Source organism: Sander lucioperca, chromosome 2 (genome assembly GCF_008315115.2).
Source record: "Sander lucioperca isolate FBNREF2018 chromosome 2, SLUC_FBN_1.2, whole genome shotgun sequence".
Taxonomy (NCBI): domain Eukaryota; kingdom Metazoa; phylum Chordata; class Actinopteri; order Perciformes; family Percidae; genus Sander; species Sander lucioperca.
In genome coordinates this window covers 3,656,383-3,679,488 of record NC_050174.1, presented here as the reverse complement: position 1 = coordinate 3,679,488, position 23,106 = coordinate 3,656,383, and the positions used below count along the sequence as shown (strand labels likewise).

Here is a 23,106-nt window from a genome sequence, read left to right as displayed (position 1 = left end):
AAGTATGAACAGTAGGAGATCTGAAGTGAACTCTGTGGAGTGCTAACATTTGTCAGGAGTGAGGACCAAGGAAGACATTAAATGAATGGATCAGCACACCGATCGTATCTTCCATCGTCCTCGCTTTCACTCCTCGGGCTCTCCTGCCCTGTAATCTGACACTTCTGAGCAAAGATCAACAGTACATTTCAATGGGACTCTTTGCAAAATACATACTGTTAAACACAAAAAAGCTTATGCTGATTCCTTTAAAACAAAACAAAAAATATTGGCAGATCTCAGAGAGAAAACAAATCCATCTGAGATTACTTCATCATCATTGCTATCGCTTCATATTTCTTTACAGATAAATAAGAATGACACTCATAAAAATACACTTTTCAAACATCTGCAATGTAAATCAAAACAACAAAACGCATGACATGTTACTGCACGTTTGACTTGTCTTTGCTTCCCAGCAACGGTTGAATACTGTCCGTGTTGTACAGATTAAGATTAAAGGGTCATGCTGTTATGCTCTACACATCCCCGCAGAGCTTAGTGCAAAAAATAGTTCAAGTCCTCTTTCATCTTTCATCACACAGATGAGACCGAAACCAAACGGCAAATGTTAAATATATAAAGTTACTATTTACAGTGAACAACATAGAGCTGAGGAATGATAAACAAGGATTAAATACTGCACACTGATTGGCTGCACAATTTAGAGAGGAGAGCACTTTGTTTTCAGCTCAAGTACGTTCCAAAGAGATTTAGAAACAGATTACAGGATAGAAATGGACTTGCCTGTGCCTGTCACTGTCTGTGCAAAACATTCTGCTACCAGTTGAACTGCAACTTGTGAATGAGTTATGAAACAGGAGGATTACATTATAAATATATATTTTAAAAAGTAAATTTATACAAACACTAGAGCCTGGCCGATACTGGATTCATGAGGCCGATATTGATATTAAAGTTAAAGCCATTTGATAATGATATATCGGACAATGTCATTTGAAGTATTTCTGATAAAAATGATGAATACCTTAAAGAAATAGTTTGACAATTTGGATATATGCTTATTTGCTTGAGTTAGATGAGAATATTGATACCACTCTCATGTCTGTCAGTGAATTATAAAGCCACAGCCAGGAAACTGTTAGCTTAGCATTAGGGTTGGGTACCGAGACCCGGTGCTAATACGGCACCGGTGCCTAAATGACCGGTATCTACCGGACCGAATAGCAACGCGGATTTCGGAGTCTCATTTCGGTGCCAATTAAATGCCTTCTCCGCTGCTCTCAGATGCTTTGAAACAGACGTTAGAGGCAACAGAAGCATCGCTGCATGTGATGCTAGTTAACATTTCACTTGACAGCAGGTAATGTTAGCCTACTGTTAGCTAGCAGCTGGATTAAACACGGTTAAAATGCTGACAGCTAAATGGTGTCTGTATTTCACTGTAGAGGATTCCAACAGCGGGACGTTAAGCAGTGTGCAGCTGCCTTTGTTGGAAAAACAACACAGAAGGTGCGTTCACTTGAAACTAGTAAGCCTCGTGGTGCATTCAAAGTTATTGTAAAATACCCTATTCCCTATTACCCTATTTTTTTTAAGTATTGGTTCAGGCACCGTTTAGGCACCGGCACCGTTTTAAAAGTATCGTTTTAGCACCAGTATCGGAAAAAAAACAAAAAAAAACGATACCCAACCCTACTTAGAAACAGCTGGTCTGGTTTGCCCCCAAATCACCAGCACTTTAAACTCACTAACACTTAGCTTGTTTAATCTGCACAAATGCGTGTAAAAACAACAAATAGTTGCCAACATGTTTTTTTGTACCAATTAAAACAAGATAACATATTTATTACAGTAGCAAGCTTTAGAGGTGCTGCTACCCGTTTTCCCCCCTGCTTTCATAAGCCTATCCTTTATGCTAAGCTAAGATAATCGGCTGCTGGCACTAGCTTTATATTTATAATGAATAGGTTATGAGCATGTGTGTGTGTGTATTTCAGGCGTGTGTGTAGTGATTTCTAACAAACAGAGTGTAAATTGTAATTGCCCCACTGGGGATCAATAAAAAGTATACAATTAAAATACAATAAAATGATCATACAGTATAAGAGTGGTGTCAAGCTTCTCAACTAACTTTGCAAAATAGCAAATAGCGTTATCTTCCTAGACTTCAAACTATTCCTTTAAATCTGGTTATTAAAAGGTGGTGACCAAGATATGTAGTGAGTGAGACATTTTACATTTGAATACATAAATGCATCAAAAACATTAAACTATAAATAAAACAAATAAAACAAATACATGACTATGCTTATGTTTCGTTAAGAAAAATAAGACTAAACAACAAGTAGAGAGTGTTGTGGGCAAACTTGAAATATGTTGAAATAGCCACCATGACATGAGCCTGACATATCTGACAAGCTCAGATCAGCTGATATCGTCCCAGCCAATAAATCGGCCAGGCTCAAAAATAAAAAAACACTAACACTGATATCACAAAACCGATGCAAAATGGCACATCATGTACAAATCATTTTCAAGATATTTACAAAACAATGGAATAAACAAAAGAATGGCACATACTGTGTAGCGGACTGATGATTTGGGACACTTAAAATAGTAAAATAAAACGGAAATCAGTGTCCAACACAACAAAGAGAGGAATGTTGACAATTCTAATATGGCTGATTAAAGAGCCACTACAGTGTGTATATATTCACAGGTGACAGTTTGTTGTAAAAAAGTTTGTGCTCATAAAGAAAATGAAAATCCTGTCTGATAAGAAACAGACAAAATAAAAACAGACATATGTAATAAATAAAGTGCACATGTACTGTAATTTCATGGTAAATGGTGAAATTGTTAGAAATTTAATGAATGTTAAGATGTGGCGGAGGGTGCAGTTGCCACGAGATTCGGCTCTTTGTGAGTATAGGCAAAACCCGGCGTAGAGGAAGTCGGCCCCTTCCCCTCCCCCCGAGTGAAATGATGTCCTGTACAGTATGTGCACAAAAAGCTTTCGACTGTTCAAAGACCTCTCACAACATCCATTAAAATCTCGGAGTCCTTTGGTTGGAAGGAGTTAGCCGTTTCCTGTGCTTGGTTGCGACGGTGAACTGTGTTAGTACAGAAGGTGTGCGAGGGGAGTCGTGGTCGATAGCGAGGCACTCTTCATGCATCCTCCTGTAGCAGCTCACTGGGGAAACAGCGGGTCTCTCAGGGTCATCTTTTAAAAGGTTGATTATTTCTGATCTGGGGCTGAGAGACACGTAATGCACATGTACTATGGACTGCTGTTCGTGGCCAGAGACAAGCCTCCATCTGGGTGAGACAAACATGCTTTGTCTGTCCGGGCGGGGCTTACAGATTAAGGTGTCAGGGTGTCGAGGACCGTTGTTTTTTTTTTTTGTTTTTTTTTTTTAGAGGTGAGTCTCGTCTCTTGTCTCTGTGCCAAAGTCCTGCTGGTTCCTGGTGCTGCGGGCCTGCCCCACCTGTGAGTCCTCTGGCATGTGTGCCAACGGGTCTGACCGGATAATGTACCTGTAAAGACAGTTAACATTGTCTGCCAGTATGGAGCAGTAAGTATGGATTAAAGTCTGGGCAGCACCATTTACTGGAAAATTATAGGGACAGTCGCAACCTAAATGGTAGCTCATTGGTGGCATACAGTATAGTCTATATCCACAACGTTCCACTTCTAGGATTGCTCCGGTGCCGCCGGAAATTCTGCCGAATGTCCGTTACCTTCCGCTTTCTTTGTGTTGGCGTTCTAAACTCTGGTGGATTTATGAGGACTATATCTGGTCCTCAGGTCTCTGCAGGGTAAATTCAGACAGCTAGCTAGACTATCTGTCCAATCTGTTACACGCATAGACTGTTAATCTATAGCTGCACGACTAAAACAACTTTTGAATGTACACTGTACAATGTTCCACCAAAACAAGTTCCTTCCCGAGGCTATTTTGCAGCGGCATCGGATCCGTCCGGATCTTAGCGCCGCCCAAGACCATTGTGATTGGTTTAAAGAAATGCCTATAAACCAGAGCATGTTTTTCTCCCATCCCGGAATGCCGTGTGGACTAGCAAGACCCTCCCCCGCAGCCCTGTGGAGGAAGGTCTGGCAATGCGAGACTACATACAGTATGACACACAGCAAAACACCTATGCGGTCTACTGGTGGGCATGCATCGATCGCATACTAGGTGGCCAAAATAGTATAATTTGTCATGTGTGTTTTTAACGCAGGATCTTTACGACTTTACACGCCAAGTTATTGCTTCTTAGAAGAAGTACAGTATTAGTTACAGTCTAACTGCAGTTGTATTTATTTAAATGATGATGCTCTGTGAGACGGCCAGTGTTAGTTGCATTCAATAACTCCTCATTCCATTTGAAATGAAATAATGTTGTTCTTACCAAAGATAAGTCTGCTGGACATAGGGGAAAAAAAAGAGAAAGTGGGGTTCTTACACAATGTCGTTGAGCTCCAGCATGGTGTCAGGAGGCGGATTGATAAGGACGTAGGACAGTGTGTTCTGGTGGTCGTTCATCTCGTCTGGAAAATGAGACAGAAGAGACCTTCAGAGGTGCTCTGGTGCCCTCCCTCGTCCTCCTTCATTATACAGTACATCAGCCAGGAAATGAGCCCTCTCACCACTGAAATATGAGACTCTTGTTTTCAAGCTTCTAGTGAGGACGAAGGCAAAGTAACCCACGTACCGTATCGGAGCAAGTATGGGAGATGCTCTTTTCCTAGTCTGGTTGTTAATCTAAGAGATGATTGTTACAACTGTTAACAATTACAATTTAACAATTCAATTGCATACTATAACAACAGATTTATAAACCAAGCTGACAATACAGTTTTGACGGGAAACAAATGGCTAAATTTACAAACTGGTTTTGCACTTCATTCATACTGATACATACTGGAATAATTTTGAGGCCGATAGTGATATTTGGGGGTTTAAAACACTGAATTACCTCAAACCTAGTACACCAGTTTCTTATAACACATCGGCCTATACAACAAATTATTTTTAACTATTTATTTTGGTTTTAAATAATACTGAATTCATATAATTATCAATTGTATTAATTTAGCTATGGATACATTACTCGTTGAATTTTTATTTAACTAAATATTAAATCTTTTTTTTTAATTTGATTTAAATTTTTTTTTTTTTTGGCCTTCTATAAACAGTTACCTATAAATCTGCATTAGGCTACATAAACAGTGAACATTAACAGTTGCAACAATATTCTTTTATTGCTTTCACAATATAGTTAAGCTAGCCATGGAAAGTGTTTTACACTATGGAGGTCTTATATTTTATGAAGAATCAATAAGAGGAAACTGACTTTCACCTGATGAGTGTGTCTGACTGTGTGTGTATGTGTGTTATTTATGTTATGTGTGTTATTTATGTATGTGTGTTGTGTGCTCTCTGGCGGCGGCTCCTACTTGCGTTACGTGATGGACGGAGAAAGGAAAAGGAGGGCACATGTGTCTCCATGACAACCCACCTGCTTGTGGCCCTTTATAAAGCCAGGCGGGGTGGAAGAGAGAGAAGGGCTAACCGTTACTGACAGGGCACTTTGTGGAACAAGGGGAGGCCCATGCTGCCTGCTGACTGAAACAGCACCCCATGCGCAGCTTCAGAACAGAGCCAACATGCAGACAGCGTCCGCGGCTACGCCACAAGTCGATCTCCATTGCATTCCTTTTTTCTCTTTTTCTTCTGCATTCCACACTGGACCAAGGCGGCAGGTTGCCATGCCAACGGACAACACTCAGCCACCACAACCCCACACACACACACACACACAGAGAGACATGCTCCAGCATCCGTCAAAACTGAAACCAAACGCAGAGCGACTCGAACCAAACAGAGTGAAGCAGAACACATTGGGAGTGTGAGAGTGGAAGAGGTCAACCTCTCATTTGTAAGTTACATTTTTTTCTATGATAGTAAACATGATCACTAAGTGGAGAGAAAATATGCTTGCATGATTTATGGGAGTGATGTTAAGGACTGTACCAATTTGATTCCCACTCAAATTCACACATTGTTAATGTAGACTACTCGGTGTATTAACTATGGATTATACCATGGTCACAGAAAATACTCTTCTGATTAGTGGGCAGTTAAAAAAAAGAAACCTTACATATACAGTGCAGTCAGAAAGTATTAAGTCAGTGGTGTTATTTTTTTTTAGATGTGGCTCTGTAGTCCAGGACGATGAAACTGTGACTTTGAGTTGCTGGTGTTTGAGGTGTTTGTTCATGAACAGTCTTGCTTAATTCCAGGACATAGCAGCAGACTATTGATCCTAACCACACAGACCAAACAACTGCCCTTGCTAAAAACGAGACTGAAGGCAAAAAGCCCCTCAAACAAGCAAGAAATAAAAATGGTCTAGACTTCAGTGAGTCATGTATAAAATAAGAACTATTCCTACACTGTCTACCTAATACATGCAATTCCTTGTTTCAGTGCTCTCTTGCACCTAACTTTTGTCCTAGTGATGGTCCAAATGCGTTCATTTGAATATTTAATTATATAATATAATTTAATTATTTAATTAATAAGAAATTAATATTATATTTATTATGGTGGGTGTTAATCCATGAAATAAATACATACATGATATATTCTGGAATTTTCAGTGTTAAGGTTGGTCTCTTTTTGTCAGTAAGTTTAGTCAAGACTGCATTCGTACTGCTACCACTTGGGGCGACATATAGCTGGAGGTTTCAACCATTTATCAGCTTTTTCGCTAACTATTTACTTTCCTGGCCGCTTGCTAACTCACTTCAATTGTGCACTTTAGAAGTTAAACCACCGGGTTTATTTCATGCACACTATTTGTTCTTTGGAAATCCAGAGTGCACTTTAGACGTTTAACCACTGGAGGTCAGCAAAAACAAAATGTTTAGCTGATTTAGGTTCTTCTTTAGGTTTTAATGTGCTGGAGTACGGAGCCATGGCAACAAATGAACCACCACTATAAATCAGTGCACAAGCTATACTTAACTGAACTAAAGCAACAGTGTTAACCATGCATTACAATAACTCAAAACTAACTTTAAGAAATGAATGACAATCTAAACACTGCTTCTCTTTTTGCCTGTGGTTACATGGCCATGGTATAAGTGCGAAAATACACCTAGAGGTGTCCTGATATATGGAAATAAAGAGGCAAAGTGGCGGTGAAGAACACATTTTCCTCTACTGAGTTCTTTATTTTCTGCATCAGGACACCTCTGATACAAACACATGATATATATTCTTTATATATCTAAGCTACACATTTAGATTCTACATCTAACCTTCCATCCACAGACATAATGCGTTCCGCTCCATTCTTTAAGCCATACTCTGATGCCCTGCTGTACTCTAGCCATTTGGAACGTCACCTCACGGAAACACAATGCAGAAAAGACCAGGTAGAGAGAGAGATAGTAGAGCGAGATAGTGAGATATTGGCTGGTGATCTACCACTCATTCTAGCAAAACACATACACTCAAACACACTCATGCAGTAGAGTTGCGGTACTGTGATCAACCAGCTAACCTGAAGGCCTGGTCCCCTCTGTATACGGGTGCTCTGAAATGTCCTGCAACTCTGAGCAACGGCATTCACTGTTAACCTCAATATCCTAATTTGGTCATTTATATTTAACTGCAAAGGTTCAACTAATAATCAACCAAAAAAGATCAAACAAAATGGAAAAAAAATGATCTAAAAATGGATATATCTAGTTCTGTGGATAAATGTAGTGCACTAATCTTCAAAAGGATGCTGGTGAAAGGACAAATTCCTTTCCCCTCAAGATGGAACGTAACCACTCACATTGTCGTAAATGAGTTATAAACAGCACACAGAATTACCTTGCAAATATCCTAGATTTACTCGATTCATGACATCGCTCGCAGTGAGATTAGAAACATCCTCTACAAGCCAAAGGAGGGAAGACAGAAGAGTCAGAGTCAGAGTCAGAGAGCGAGAAAGGAGGAGAGGGACAGAGGAGGGGGGAAACAAGAAAAAGAAATAAATCAGGCAGGCAGCGAATGCATTTGAAGTTTCAAAAAGAACTTTAAAAAAAGGTGAGAGCGATGCAAAGAAGCCATGCATTGGTGTGTGCACAGAATCACTTCCAAATTGTTCATATGCCACATGTTGTGATCCTGTTGCAGTAATCCTCACTGACATTCATGGTTCATAAGATGATCTTGAGCTTTTAGGGTTCTTCCTGAAACGTATTTAATTGACACGTTACATAATGTTTAGTTAGTAATGTAGTTAATGTAAAGTGCAACACATCTGGAGCATGATTCTGCTTTTGTTTTGAAGCGTGAAGCTGGGAGGAGAGAAAAACTAAAGAAGTAAGTGAAGTACAGAAGTGAGCAGATAAGAGTGCAGGCAATTGCAGTCTGTGATCCAATGCAATTGAGACAAGGTTTGGTGCTGCTGCATCTCCATGCGTGACGTGTTCACATCTACATAGTGGTATGATCATGACTGAAGTGGTGTGTATGTGTGATGGTACGTGGGGCAAGAGTTTGATGAGTGTGATACTGACGTGAGAAAATGATGTTTTCTGAAGGTTAATGATGATGTAGTGCGATGTTGTTGATCTGTACTATCAAGACCCACAGCACATGGTAAGATGAGATCAAATGAGATAAAATGACTGGAACACAGATTGGAGTTTTTCAAACACGGCTGCTCTCACGGATGAAATAATGTTATTGGTTGAGAGTGGGTGAAGCAAAATAATCACCTAAACTCAGATTTTTCTATTGAGTAGAAAGTAGATAGATTTGAGTGTGTCCTTTCTTAGAGACACAGGTCTGATTGGAGCTCATGCTTTGCTATGACTAGTTTTGGTCCTTTTTGAGTCAATGAATGCAACCTAAGTAGAGCTAACATGGCTACTTATCTAAACAATGTAAAATTATGAGAGGATAAAACCCGAACTAAATGACTAAATGATTATTATTGATTAATTGTATGGTCTATAACATGTCAGAAAATTGACATCTAAATATCTTTTGTCTGACCAACAGTCCAAAACACAAAGAGATTCAATTTACAAAAAAAAATAATCATAGAAACAAGTAAAGCTGGAGCCAATTAATAATAATAATAAAAAAAAAATAAAAAAAAAAGTGAGTCTGCAATTCTAATCCAATACACTGTTTGTCAAATTCAGCGAATATCTTCACACGGCCCACTAGCTGTCTGTTCTGTGTCCTGGCTCTCTCAGACCGAGCCACACAACACTGTTCCATTTGTGCTTGTTCCCAGGACAGGGGAAAGGCAGTGGGAGTGAGAGGGACGCTAAATCTGGCATATGCTAATGTTCTGTAAAAGCGCCGTTGGGAGGGGTGTATTTGTTTGGGTGTTGAGTTCAAATATGAACATATGAACATGATCTTTCTCCAGAATTGCAGACTCCACCTTTAAACGATTAATTGATTATCCTTAATCGATTAATCAACAAACTGTTTCAGCTCTACATGCCTTATGCGGTTTACTTCCTGCATAATACTATTAGGACTCTTGCTGCTAAAAGAGAAAAATACAATCTCGCCAGAATAATTGATGTAGATTAGCTAATTGACCTAGACTGAAATTCAAACCAGCCATACAAGCCCATAGCTTCACAGGTAACACTGGTAGCTAGCCTGCTAAACCTTCCATAACTATGATCATGAATGTAATTAGGGACACCACCATTTTTATTTTTCCATTTCAGTTTCTCTTACGTTTTCTCACCTTAAAGCTGAGATTCTTACGCTCTACCCACTGAGGTTTCACTCAACAATTACATTATTTCTGCCTTGTGCTGCTGCAGCCTTAAAGACATGTTTATAGAACTGAAACTCCAATCTGCAAGAAACATTATCATTTGCATTATTATTTATTTTCAGGCAAATTATGAGCTAATGATTAAATAATTATAAATGAAATGAAAATAATTTAATTCATTTATAGTTAATAACCACTTATACTGTATTTAGTCTTGCTATAAGACAAGTAATATATCGATAACTATTGCATTGAATTACCTTAAGACATTAACTTTTACATAAAGATAAGACTGCCCATCACTTTTCTAAATCTCACGCCATCAGCTGTTCCACTCACCGTATCCCACGGTGGGCAGGCCCAGGTGCTTCATGCGATTCTTGACCAGCTCCGACAGCTCTTGTCGCTCAGAGCGTCGGTACAGGTTGAGTCTCTGCTGCGAGATACGCTCTGCCCTGCTGGACGGTTTGGTGCTCTTCCTGCTCAGCCGCCGGGCCCACTGCATGCTCTTCTTCCTCAGCAGCGGGTGCTCCGATTGGTCGCTCGCCGAGGAGTTTCTGTGGGCCGTCTTCTCCTTCCAGGACTCTCTGTGCTCGCGATGCTCCTCACCCTGCTGTATGTTGATGGACACCTGAGACTGGGAAAGCATCGTGGCAGTGTTAATGCTGGACACTATGTGTGAATGTTTGTGTAGGCTTGACTGTTTTGTCATTTGTGTTCTATTTTTTAAAAGAAATATCTGCCTGCATTGTCAATAAAAACAAACTTCCATCTTTAATGCTTTTGTAAGTGCCATTTCCAGGTGATTGCATTATAACGATGTGATGTTATCAACTTTACTGATAAAAAAGAAAAATGCCAGTCAGGTATTTTTCATCTTTGTGTGCTTTAAACAGAAGGTGAATATCCAAACCAAAAACAAGCATGTTTGGATCTTACCTGTGCGTTACTGCCCTTGCACTGAAAAGAGACGGACAAACAGACATCCAAACAAAAATAGATGCAATGAGAGACAGGGGCATCCAAAGCGAACAAAATCATCAAAAGTCAGCACATTAAATAGTAAATATGGAGTATTTACTATTTAATTATTCACTATTTAAATGGTGGGAAATTAACATTAGCCAGCAATGGTACATTTCTGGTTTATGGCTGGTGAGTTTATTTCTTATACTAGCCACCTACGTAACCTGCCAAATATTATTTCGAGGCAGATTTCTATTCTAATAATCACACACTGGCTATTAAAATAATTAAAAGTAATTGGGAACTTTTTGTTGGCAATGCATCAAAAACTGTGAGAAAATGTTAATTCCCTTATGCTTGGTGAAAAGAAAAAAGCTGTTAAAAAAACAAATAGAGCAAGGAAGAACTGAGAAAAATCTTGAATTTAGAAAAGAGAGCAAAATAGGAGGAAAATTAAAGGTGAACATGAGGGAAAGACATTTTAGGAGGAGAGGAATGAAAGCAGAAAAAATGCAACGCAAGGAAGGACATCGTGACATTTTTAAAAAGACAGAAGGTGAAAAAGAAGAAGGAATGAAGAAAACACAAAATGAGGGAATGAATAACAGAAGAAAGTTAAAGCGACAATAGTGTCTCGGCTAAAGCCAAACCAAAAGCCAAACCAAGGTCTCAGATATTAGTTATCTGATCAAACTGAACTTGCCTCTGAGGTTGAGAACATGTGTGACTCGGTGCGGTAGATCCCTATGGGGATCTCAGCGCTGGAGGAACAAAGCTTCTGGAAGAGTCTGCCGTAAGTCCTGATCCACAGGTCCTCCTCCGTGATCTTCATCTGTGGACGGACAATGAGCATCAAGTAGATACAAGCACAAACTCATTTACTCAAACTTACAAATGCTTATTAGCACTATGAACAGTCCTACTTACAGCACACAGGTACCCAGAGCCAGGCGTGGTGTCTAGACCGAGGAGAAGCCTCGCTATAGCGATCATATAGTCCTTAACGAACGACTGCAAAAACAGAGAGAATGACTGAGTTGAACTGTAGTAAACAAGCCCAGCCACAAACAACTTCTGCAGCAATTAGGGTTAGACATTTATGTTTATATGCTTCCTAACATAGTGGGCAAATCAATCCTATTTAATCATTTAAAAAACAATCAGATGCTCCCACACTGTGTCAATACATACATCTGCGTTCATTGCAGACTAGAAATTACTCTGTACAATTTGTGTGCATAAAATATAATTTAATATTTATTTAGACATATTTCATAATTAACCCCATGTTCAACCCCTAAAGTCAGACCGTTTGTTATCCCACCTGGTAAAGCAGTGTATCCAACATGCTGATGCTGAACACTCTGCCTGCAGCAAACGGCAGCCGGAACATGAAGGCCAAGTTAGAGCCCTTATCACGCTCTATCTGAAGAGAGAAATACAAAGAAAATATTTTAGGAACAGAGCAACCAGATGATAAAATCTCACCTTTTCCTGTCCGTTTGCTGGACTATTGCTCTTTTGCTCTATCTCCAAGAAGACTTACAGTATATAAAAAATGAAAAAGGCCTGTTTTGAGCTCTGAAATCTTTAGTGGAGAAACACATTTTTAAAACACTGTGAAGGTGAAAGCTATCACTGTAGGCAGGATAAAAAAGAACACATGAAAGATTCAGGAAGGCAAAAAGAAGCAACTATGATCGAGAGTCAAAATACTACTAAAACTCATGAACTTTGGTAAAAGTTTGGTATCAGTTCATCAAAGAAACATGAAAAAACATGAGTGAAAGAAAAAAATAAACCGTTCCCTCAATTTTTTTACACTGCTACACATTATTTTACATAATCCAGCTCTGACAGGTCTTTCGAAAACATTCACACTTGTCACAGAAAAGAAAAGAAATTTCAAAGACAAAGCCAGTTAGCCATTACATGGTTCTCCCTTCTCAACAGCTCACCTTCTCCAGTTTGGAGAGAGCGAGTGAGTAGCAGTCCTTGGCTCTGAACTGCATGAACCTCATGTTGGACGGGTGTGTGAGCTCAGTGATGATGCTGAGACTGGGGAACAACCTGAGCGATGGGGGCATGAAAGAAAGAGGGGATGTTAGTGGAGAGATGAAATGCTTTGTGCTGAGGGGAAGACCCTGTGTGGCAGTGATAAATGCTTTTAATTTTGGTTGTTAAATAAATAAAAGAGAACTTTTGGCAACGGTAGTTTGTCTCGGAGATGAACTCATTCACTATTCTGGCAAACTCCGAAAAAACAACAACAAAAAACATTTACTTTCCAACATCTTACTGATAATAGATAATGAAGTTAATCAAGTGGAGTCTGATGCACATTTGATCCAAAACTAGGAAGCTCAAACATAAACAGCCACTGACGGTACCAACTGTTTCCTGTATGTTTCTACAGAGTGAAATGTGTTACCTGAACATTGTCTGGACGTTGACGATGGTCTTAGCGTCTGCCATGTAGTCCTCCTCGGCGCTCATGGTGCTCTCCTTGTCCACAACCACTAAGTTGTCAGCGTAGATTATGCCACATTGTAGCAGGTTGTCCAAGCTGGTCCATTCACAAAACAGTGTTTATTACCGCATGACATGTCAGGAAATGTCTCCCCTTGGATAATATAACAATGGAATAACATCTGTCTGTAATGTCTAAAAAGAAATCCACCAAGTAGTACATCACCAATAGCTGTTCTTTATTTTATTGTGAATCCTTCCTTTAATCATATTATAATAAAACCTGAAACTATATTTTGTGACGGCCAAAACCCACTAAGGATTATGTTGCATTGTATTCATGATGCATGCATGCAAGTTGTGTTGTACTGCTGGTAGCTGTATTAAAAACAAAAAAACAAAACACGATGAGATGAAAATCATAATCAAGTGAGCAGGTTTTAATAATCCAAACACATACCTATCGATCGTGCCTTTCATGTAGTAAACCATTGGAAAGCAGCAAATGGCCTCCAAGAAGTGGTTGTCTGGCCTGTGGGAAACAGGAAACATCATGAATGAGCCTCTCACACTAATTATCTTTGTAAAACCCCAGTGACAGATTATGACACTGTTGCTGTAATTTCCTGAAATTTGCGTGTTGATCAGAGTGGGGCAGATGCCGTTTTGAACTGTATTAATTTATGGTTTACTAGCCAACAAATATATGTTTAATTCTTAAATTCAATGGGAGGATTTAACTGGTTGCTATGGAAACTCACAAGGCTGTCACTTAGCCAGATCACTGCAATACACACACAATTCTATACATACCCCAACACACAAATAGGCTTTCTTATGCAGAGAGAACTGTTGTTTATGAATAATACAAAAGCTATTTCTTTTATTTTGAAGGAAGCTAACCCATAGTTCCAGCTTTGCTCTACTGAAATATGTTTTGTTTTTTTTAAATTGCAAGCATACAAAGCACTGGCACATTTTCTTTTCAAAATCACATGCGTCCACAAACAAATGCAAATACATGCTAACACACAAATAGGCACACATAGATCCATTTCTTTACATCATCAAGAACTGCTTTTTATTAATAATGTAAAACTATTTTTTTTTCTATATCTTGAGGCTAGGTTACCCATATACTTCAAGCCGTGATGACCAACTCTACTACTACTGTAGGCAATTCTGTCATGTGCTCATATTAAAGTAGTAGATGATTTTTATCGATGTCAAACTCTGAAATCATTGAAGTAAAGTACTAATACACAAGGCAATTGCAAACAAAGTTCTATCAATAAACCTTTATCAATATCAATGTACAGTTGTGTTTACCGGTCTAATATCTATCAACATGCTATCTCATCTTTATTGTGTACATGATCATAGGTATAGGTAGTACATATGTTAGAGGCCCGTTACATAAAACACATTACTCTTGAGTTTTTGATGTTATTGTGAAAATGTCAGGGAGTTTACATCCCTGTAGGAGTAGGAACAAACAAACAGGGCGGTTAAAAGTCTTACGTGTTGTCCAGCAGCAGCACTATGGGGTTGAGCTCCTTCCTGGGCCGATAGTAAGCGCGCAGAGGGACGATGAAGTTGTAGAGACCGTTTCCGGCCGTCTCCGCAGACACTATAATCAGCTTATTCTTGAAGCCGTATGCCTTGGCATCCTCAAAGCTGCTATGTGTGCAGCCCTGGATGGAGACAGACAATTTAACAGGAAGTCAGTCCGTTCATGCAGTCCGGTTTTAGTTGTGCTGTGCTCTAACGAGACACGTCACATAACAATAGGTTTTTTTGATAAAAAAAGTTGGTGATAAAAAGGTGAATGTATGTTTTTATGGTTTAATTCTGAGCTGTTTCTATCTTTTTTCTGCGTGTGAATTCACCTTGTCGAGACGAAGACAGCAGAATGAAGCTTTCTGTGGCAGGAGGTGGCACAGAGTTGGAGAGCTGCCGATGTAGGGGGAGTTGGGAGGGTAGCCCTTCACAAAACTGATGGAAAAAACAAGAAATGCCTCTGAGGAAAAAGTCCTATCAAACTTTAACAACATTATAATTACGTAGTATCAAAGAACTGGAGTGAAAACCTTGACTTATATATTCTGCAAACACTGGCTTTTTAAATAAGTATAAGATATCTACAAGTAATGCTGCTTTTCATCTCTGAAAAGAGTTTCCTTCTTCTCCACAGTTAAAAAACTCTGTTAAACACACAGTAATAGTGTGGACTTTAACGAATGAAAATAATTTATGTACTGATACATGATGGTATAAAGGGAGTATCACTGAATCCCTCTTCATTAATTCTATCATTATTTCATTACAATAAATATCACCATTAATTACAATGTTTTTGAATTTCATCCTTGCTGTTCATTTTAAGATTCGGAAGAAGAAGTTTATCAACTACATCAACAATTACAATGTTCTTGTAGTCCGTTTAGTTTTAATCGTGTCTTATTTTGTTTGTCAATTTGGTCCTTTGTCCCATGATTTGTCAAGTGTCAGCTGCTATTGTCCTGATCAGTTTCATGGTGTCCTCTAGTTTGCCAATAAAAGAGATTCTGACTTTGTTAACAGAAGTCATCAAAAACCGGATCACCACATGATGGCACTGTGGGACTTTAAGATGCTTGTTGTGTTTTCCTACAGACAATGTTGTTGTCTTCATCTCCCCAACTACTGTGTCTGACAACTCTTAAGGAAGAAAAACTACCCAAGTGTCAAGGGGCACAGTAATAGAGGCTCAGAGGGTAAGAGGACCATGTTATGTCCAACTTTGTGAGACCCACTAACAGTTACTATTCAAAAAGACTTGTATGGGCTGAGGTACAGACTGTGAGGCACAGAGGCACAAGCAATCTATCCTAAACTTTCCTCCGTTTAATGAAACCACATACAGAGAAAAGAGTAGAACTTAAGCTGCTGAGAGAAGCTGAATCCTCAGACTTGCTGAATTGCTATCATGGCGACTGATAGGTCAGCCTTGAGGGGTGAGGATCTATGTAAGGACACACAGCAAGAGCTTCACTCAAAAGGGGAAAGTGCTGACCCTCCCTGTCTTGACATACACATTTATCACCGCCATGTCCCAACCTTACGGCATCATGACACACAGATTACACGCCTATACCAAACCCATCCATCTCTTATCCTACAACCACTGAGCCATAAAGAAGAGGAGGACAGGTGACATCAATCAAGTATAGAGCAGAGGACGCCTGCACTATGAGGACATTTCACTTTTTTACTGCCGCAAGACAAGACATACTGGGCTCTTCTCATTTCTCTATATTTTGTTACTCCTCGTCTTCTCTCTCTTCCGCCCTCCCGCCTGTGACCCGGAAATCAATATCAGCGCGCCATCTTGAAGGATGTCTCAATTCCAAAAATGCATTTCAGAGGAGAGAGAAGGCTTGCCAGAGTAGCTATGAGGGAAAGTCTTTGTAGCACCTGTGACGTATAAAATTCCCATGACACACAGCTGTAATATACAAACCATGGCAGCTGTGCCACACATACATAATCAACATTGCTTTTAAAATGACGTTTTACCAAAAATGTAATTTTGTTAAGACATCCGTGTCTGCTTGTTGCCTCGACTTCTCTCTCCTTGAGTATCTTCCTTTGCCTCCTTCGCTCGCATCTCAGGTTAGAGGGACTAGAACATGAGGAGAGGAGGCGAGGAAAGGAATCCAAGGAAGTACACAAATAAAAAGAGGGGACTATACACTAACAAACTACCAAATCTCTTTGGGTCAATAACATCACTTACTCTGACCCTACGGAGCCCTCGTCGTCAGATTGGTTGGTCTCATCCTCTGATTGGTCGCTGAGGAGGTCGCAGGGCAGAATGGCAGAGGAGTCGGTGATCTCGAGGACAGGCGCAATGCTCGGCCTGCGGCTTCCAGAGCCGTTCTCCGTCGGCAAGGTCAGCTTGCCGCTTTCCTCGGGAGGATCAGGGTTCTGGAGATCTATGGCTACAGTGCCTGAGAATGACACAAGGTTATCGTAGGGGCAGCAAACTACACGGCCATTTAGAAATAGAGTGTGCAGCACTTTTACTGTAATGTGTTGTTAAGTCAACAGTGAATGTTTGTCTCAGAAAACACAGCTTTTTCATATTGTAAAGTAATAAGGTCCATGTTTAGCTTGTTCAGCATCTTTGCCACGCACAATCCTATCACCCAACATCTTTAGCTCAGCTAAGTTTGAGGAGAAAATGTGTTGCTTTTTGAATCATGTAATTGTACTCTCGAACAAATGGCATGCAAACAGTATTGACATTGTGTTTGTCAATAAATATGTCCCTGAAATACATCATATTGGCTTTTTGTAATATGATATACTATATATCCACAATATATCAATATATCAGATATATAATATATGCAATACATATATCATCTTTTATGTGAAAATGTGATTTTGTTAGTAGAACAAAAATGAAATATGACTGTGTCTTGTACAGTGCATATCATACTATTAATTGCGTAATGTGTACTCCATCAAATTACAGGACTAGTAGATAAGTTGTCAATAAATATGTCCCTGAAATACATCATATTGGCTGTTTGTAATATGATATATATCCACAATACATACATCAGATACATAATATACGCAATGCATATATCATCTTTTATGTGAAAATGTGATTTTGTTAGTAGAACAATAATGAAATATGACTGAGTCTTGTACAGTGCATAACATACTATTAATTGCAAAATGTGTACTCCATCAAATTACAGGACTAGTAGATAAGTGTGAAAAGGTGATGCATCATGCACAAACTTACCATATGCAGTGGCCTGATCAACTTTCACAGGTCAAAGAAAAAGCACAACACAATGATGTCAGCCATGAAAGTAAAAACGCATGTAAGAAAAACGTCATGCATAAAAGTCAGCGAAAGCATACAGGATCACCAAGGCAGCCACCACTCAGAAATGTTCAGTGTGAGTAAATTAACATCAGCAACAAAGCATCCATTTTCTCGTCCTACATGGAAACTCTTTCAACTCAACAAATGTAACGGTCTGCCACCTGAACCTTTCTACTACAAACACCTCCTTTATTTTCTCCTTTCTTTACCAACATCCAAACATGATTTTTTTTCCTGCCTCTGGCTCTCTGTCTCACCCATGCTGGCGATGATGCTGTGCACGGGCAGCCTGGAGGGAGCATCGTAGAGGCCGGTGACAGACAGGCCCTTGTTGTGCTTCTCCTCTTGTTTGAAGATGAAGGCTGAGTTCTCCTCCTTGGTGATGTTGATGTAGTAGCAAGTGTCGGGGGCAGCCATGATGTGGCGGGGGCCGGGGTTCAGAAGGATGCTCTTGTTGTCCTCCCTCTTCACTCCGATCAAACACACACCATATCTGGGAGGTGAGGGGGGAGTGTGCAAAGTTTAAAATGTGTTGTGTTTTGCTCCCAGAGACTTTAATGAGATAAAATGTCATTATTATTGTGTCAAGATTAAGCTAGTGGAAGTTTTACTAACTTCTTATGGGCGTGGAAAGAGGCGTAGGTGAAGCTCTTTCCATCATATTCCCCAAAAAACTTGCTGTCACACAAGCGGATGTGATAGACCTCGTTTCCAGAGCAGCGTCCATACATCCTCTGCCAATGCTCCGGTGACAACTGCCCCTCCCTGAAACAGCATGATCAGAATAGTTACTACTTAAATGACAGTAACATGAAGTTTCCAACTTACTGTTAGCAAACAGCAGCCTCCTCTTAAAGGAATAAAAACACATCATTTTTGCTTGAAATATTGTCAGAATATGATATAAATGACTAAAAACTAAGTAATTTTGATACTTTGAAATCATTTTGGGCTTTATGCGCAGCTCGCCAGCTCTCATTTCCCCATAGACTGATACATCTGTCTGACCTTTCATTACCTTTCATGACCCTATACTCCCCAGCCTCCTTAATTCTCGTCATAGCTATGATCAAAAGAGAAAAGGCTGTGAGATCACTCTATTAAATCAGTTCATGTCCTCTACAGTATTACTTTTAATCAATATGAGAAAAAAAGTTTAAATTAACACCTGCCAAAAAGAAGTCTATTCCCAGCCCTGTCCCCTTAATAGCCCCAAGCCAGTGCAAGTTCCCATAATGGAAATTAAAATGGATGTGCTGCTGTGGACAGCAGGAAAGATATAGTGGTCACCTTGCACAGAATATGAAAAACAGACAGATTTATTGCCTAACGAGAACCCTGGCAAAGTTTACTGACTTGACAGTGACAAGTTTCTGCAGTGGCTGACGGTACAGTAGTCAGCTCTGCAGAGACAAAAAAACAGGTCCAGTCTGGATAACTAAAAACTCTGCTGCAGGAGTTTCAGTCATATTTCTCGAATATTAATCAAGTAGGATTGAATCTGTCCACAAGAATAATGACACAAAGGGATACTAAACCCGAAGTTTGAACGATTCAAAGAATTATAATAAATAATACAAGTATTTCTTAGAGGTTGAGCTGCTCTGGAAGCAGAAATAATGTCAGTGGTTCAGTTGAATCTAAATGGACAGAGTCAGAGTGTGACGTCAGTTTTGGATAAGTAAATATTGATACCACTCTTATGTATATCGGGTACACAAGAAGCTGGAGCCAGAAGACAGTTAGCATAGCTTAATACAACACATGGAAACATCTGCCTCTGTCATAGAGTAACAAACTCTGCCTACCAGCATCTCTAAAGCTCACTATTTAACACGTACTATCCTTTTTTGTTCAATCCGTTCAAAAACCTCTTGGGAGGCACATTTGTTAAAGAGCTAGGCTAACTCTTTCCCCCTGTTTCCAGTGCCTATGCTAAGCTAACTTAACCATTGCTTCATATCTAGTAGACAGATATTAGAGTGGTATCTTCTCATCTGACTCTCTGCAAGAAAGTGATGAAGTGTATTTCCTGTCCATGACAAAATACACCCAATTAGATTACTTTGGCTTTCTTATATATGATAACTTTCAAATCATTTAAATGCAATACATGTATACTGTATGACTTTGGTGAGAAAGATTCAGGACCATAACGATAACTCACACGGTGAAAAAATGACCCTTTGACAGTGGATATCACTATACATAAATGTTGATGTTAATTTGCAGTTATTGTAAAATAGTAGCGAGTACTCACTGTCCTCTGGAGGTGTGAACCAAGAGTGTGACTAAGGTAGATGTGGCGGGACACACGCAGTTCAGCGCCAACATGGCATACTTGAACTCCTCTTCACATACTACATGATCTGATTGAAATGGATAAATTGCAATAATACAGCATGTATGACTTAGAAATATATCTGTAAGAAAACAAACTGTAGGTAGGCACTCTTCCTGCACTTACCTGCAAACTTAACATGGAATTTATTTTCAGGTTTGAGAATTTGGACGTAGAGAGGGCAATTTGGAGCAAAGTCTTTCGCAGCCCAAGCCCTCAAAATAGTCTGGTGATCCTGTGGGACAAGACATAGCTCTATTTGACTCATTTGTAAACGCAATCTGAATTTTATGGACCATAAAGTTTGCCTCAGCCACTCAACGAGCTCCCAATACTCAATGGCAGGTCCAATAGAATCATGACATCATCTGAATATCTCAAACTCTCTTGGCTAATTAACAAAGGAAGTAGAGTGTGAAGGGAAAATGCTCCATTTAAATTATTGTTATCGTGAGAGGGTTTATACTGGTTCAAGACTGATTCCTGTTGATGTAACTCACAGCAGCAGTTCGGTCAAGCTCGTTCCTGCTGCTGAGAATGAAGCAGGCCTCAGCATCATCCATCCTGAGCATAGACAGAGAGACAAACAGAAAGAAACACAGACAGGCAGGTTCATGGGTTGATAACTGTGAAAAGGACATTCAACCAAACGTAAAAATGTATTATTTACGGGAATCAATGCTTTAAAGAAAAGCTACGCAGGGATGAGTGTGAATGTCCTGTGACAATGGCTGAAAAGGCGAAAAGCTGCATTCTAGCATGAAAATAATCTGCTGTAGTTTGACATTAGAGTGCTAGCAACATCTGAGGGGCAGAAATCAGTTATGTGTGACAGAAAAATCATATTCGGTGAACTTTAAGACAACAATATGTGGTGATTACAAGAAAATCTTTCAGCATAGCAGGGATGATATGAGGCTTACCTGGCTGGGTGATTTTACATTTCAGTGCGGGAAATTGCCATTGCATCTAATATATATAAAACCATGAATGGCACACTGGTGCCGTAATATTTTGTAGGGACAGAAACAAATCTAACAGGTCAAACATATTCCAACGTGATCCATCGTCTGTGGCCTTTGATGTGAGCAGATGATCAGTGCAGAGTGAAATCCCATTACACTGATGTGCAAGCAGAGGGCAGGGCAGTCAAGTGGACTTGTAAGTACCTCATCCTCTAAACACACTTCAAGGACTCTGATTTGCCAGTGGAGGACTTACATTTACATGTTAAGTAATTGCAAGATTCTTATCCAGAACCTAAAATGAATAAAATATAGATGATGTGCTAGACTTAAACTCTTTAGGGCCCTATCTTGCACCTGGCGCAGCGAAAAGCCCGACGCAAGTGTCTTTGCTAGTTTAAGACGGACGCAGTTGTCAATTTCCCGTCCAGCGGCCACGTCGTTCAAATAGCAAATGCACCTGCGCCCATTTTTGCGCCCATGGGCGTGCTGGTCTTACAGGGAGGTGTGTTCAGGTGAATTCTTGGCGTATTGCTATCTTGAGGCAGCGGAAAGTGATCACGCCACTGACCAACAAAAACCTAGTCTAAAGTCAATAGTGCAGCATTTAATTGTTATTTTAACAGTAAATTAGTAAAATGTGCCTAGTCTTATGCACAGCGCGCGCACAATATGCTTGTTACACACACACAGGGTAGCGCAGCAGCACACAAACATGCAAAAGATTACAAATAAAAATATTACGGTGCAAATCCGGCATCATAATAGCAATGCACCAAGGTACAAATGCGTCTGGCATTTAAAGGAAATGGGAGATGACACTCTGACACACCTAAGAATTAATGAAGACACTAAGTACAACCCTTTTGAATCAAGCGCCCGGCGCAAGGACCCTTTTTTCTGCCGTCAATTTGTGGATTAGTGGATTTCGACATGCCCTAAACGCACCTACGCCATGCGCTTCGTTAAAATAGGGCCCTTAGACTTAAAAAGGACAGGACATGCATGTTCAATCACTTTACTAGACATAAACACAGGGCCTGGTTTCACGTAGCCTGATAATCAGATTGAATTGCCATTTTGTTTAATTTCATTCACTAAAATCACACATGTGGGCAGCGATACAGAGGTCTAGAACCAGGCTTCAGCAACTAACCATCAAGATAGGAGGAAGTAATTTGATATAAATACACTATGCATATGCAGTTTACTCACTTGGCCCTCATCAGGTCCTGGTCTTTGAGGGCAGATCCTTGAAGGTAGATGACCCTCTGGGACCACAGAGGGATTTGGAGGATACGGCGAACCTGAATGTCTATCTCTGTTGGACACAGGATCACCACATAGTAGTCCTGCAACACAAAGGATACGAAAGCATTTATTAAAAGCATGCTTCAGTTAAGTCTGTTACTGCACAAGTAACATCCACGGTTTTGTCTTGGTACTGTACCTGTAGTCTGGGATGAGCGTAGAACTCGTTGAGGAAATCCATGAGCAGGTCAATCTTCAGTGAGCTGACACACAACACCACATGCTTCTCTGTCTGCGCCCGGTGGCGGCTGTAGTTCCCTCCTAACTTTTGGCTCTCCATCCACAGGTATGCTAGTTCTTCAAACTGACACAATGACAACAACATCGACGTGGTGTCAAATGCAACA

At 39.9% G+C, this 23,106-nt stretch overlaps 1 protein-coding gene across 25 annotated transcripts in view; it reads right to left on the bottom strand.

The window, feature by feature from the left end:
* Positions 1 to 2,030: 2,030 nt before the first annotated feature.
* The window catches only part of LOC116054316 (potassium channel subfamily T member 1-like), a 69,066-nt gene continuing 47,990 nt past the window's right edge, over positions 2,031 to 23,106 (bottom strand). For 7 of the 25 annotated variants that reach the window (XM_036008874.1, XM_031305805.2, XM_036008882.1 and 4 more), the window contains 24 exons: positions 22,899 to 23,063; positions 22,664 to 22,800; positions 20,984 to 21,047; positions 20,610 to 20,718; positions 20,403 to 20,511; positions 18,758 to 18,907; positions 18,400 to 18,635; positions 18,056 to 18,076; positions 17,033 to 17,246; positions 15,144 to 15,249; positions 14,776 to 14,948; positions 13,715 to 13,786; positions 13,217 to 13,351; positions 12,744 to 12,855; positions 12,110 to 12,211; positions 11,713 to 11,796; positions 11,489 to 11,617; positions 10,759 to 10,779; positions 10,159 to 10,456; positions 7,896 to 7,958; positions 7,579 to 7,629; positions 5,527 to 5,538; positions 4,471 to 4,555; positions 2,031 to 3,540 (listed from right to left, as the gene is read on the bottom strand). In XM_036008874.1, the coding sequence (XP_035864767.1) occupies positions 3,420 to 3,540; positions 4,471 to 4,555; positions 5,527 to 5,538; positions 7,579 to 7,629; positions 7,896 to 7,958; positions 10,159 to 10,456; positions 10,759 to 10,779; positions 11,489 to 11,617; positions 11,713 to 11,796; positions 12,110 to 12,211; positions 12,744 to 12,855; positions 13,217 to 13,351; positions 13,715 to 13,786; positions 14,776 to 14,948; positions 15,144 to 15,249; positions 17,033 to 17,246; positions 18,056 to 18,076; positions 18,400 to 18,635; positions 18,758 to 18,907; positions 20,403 to 20,511; positions 20,610 to 20,718; positions 20,984 to 21,047; positions 22,664 to 22,800; positions 22,899 to 23,063 (2,769 nt within the window). In that variant the 3' untranslated portion in view covers positions 2,031 to 3,419. Of the gene's footprint in view, positions 3,541 to 4,049; positions 4,556 to 5,526; positions 5,539 to 7,578; positions 7,630 to 7,895; positions 7,959 to 10,158; positions 10,457 to 10,758; positions 10,780 to 11,488; positions 11,618 to 11,712; positions 11,797 to 12,109; positions 12,212 to 12,743; positions 12,856 to 13,216; positions 13,352 to 13,714; positions 13,787 to 14,775; positions 14,949 to 15,143; positions 15,250 to 17,032; positions 17,247 to 18,055; positions 18,077 to 18,399; positions 18,636 to 18,757; positions 18,908 to 20,402; positions 20,512 to 20,609; positions 20,719 to 20,983; positions 21,048 to 22,663; positions 22,801 to 22,898; positions 23,064 to 23,106 lie in introns of those variants that run through there. The other 18 variants (XM_036008887.1, XM_031305809.2, XM_036008885.1 and 15 more) reach the window with 13 other exon arrangements.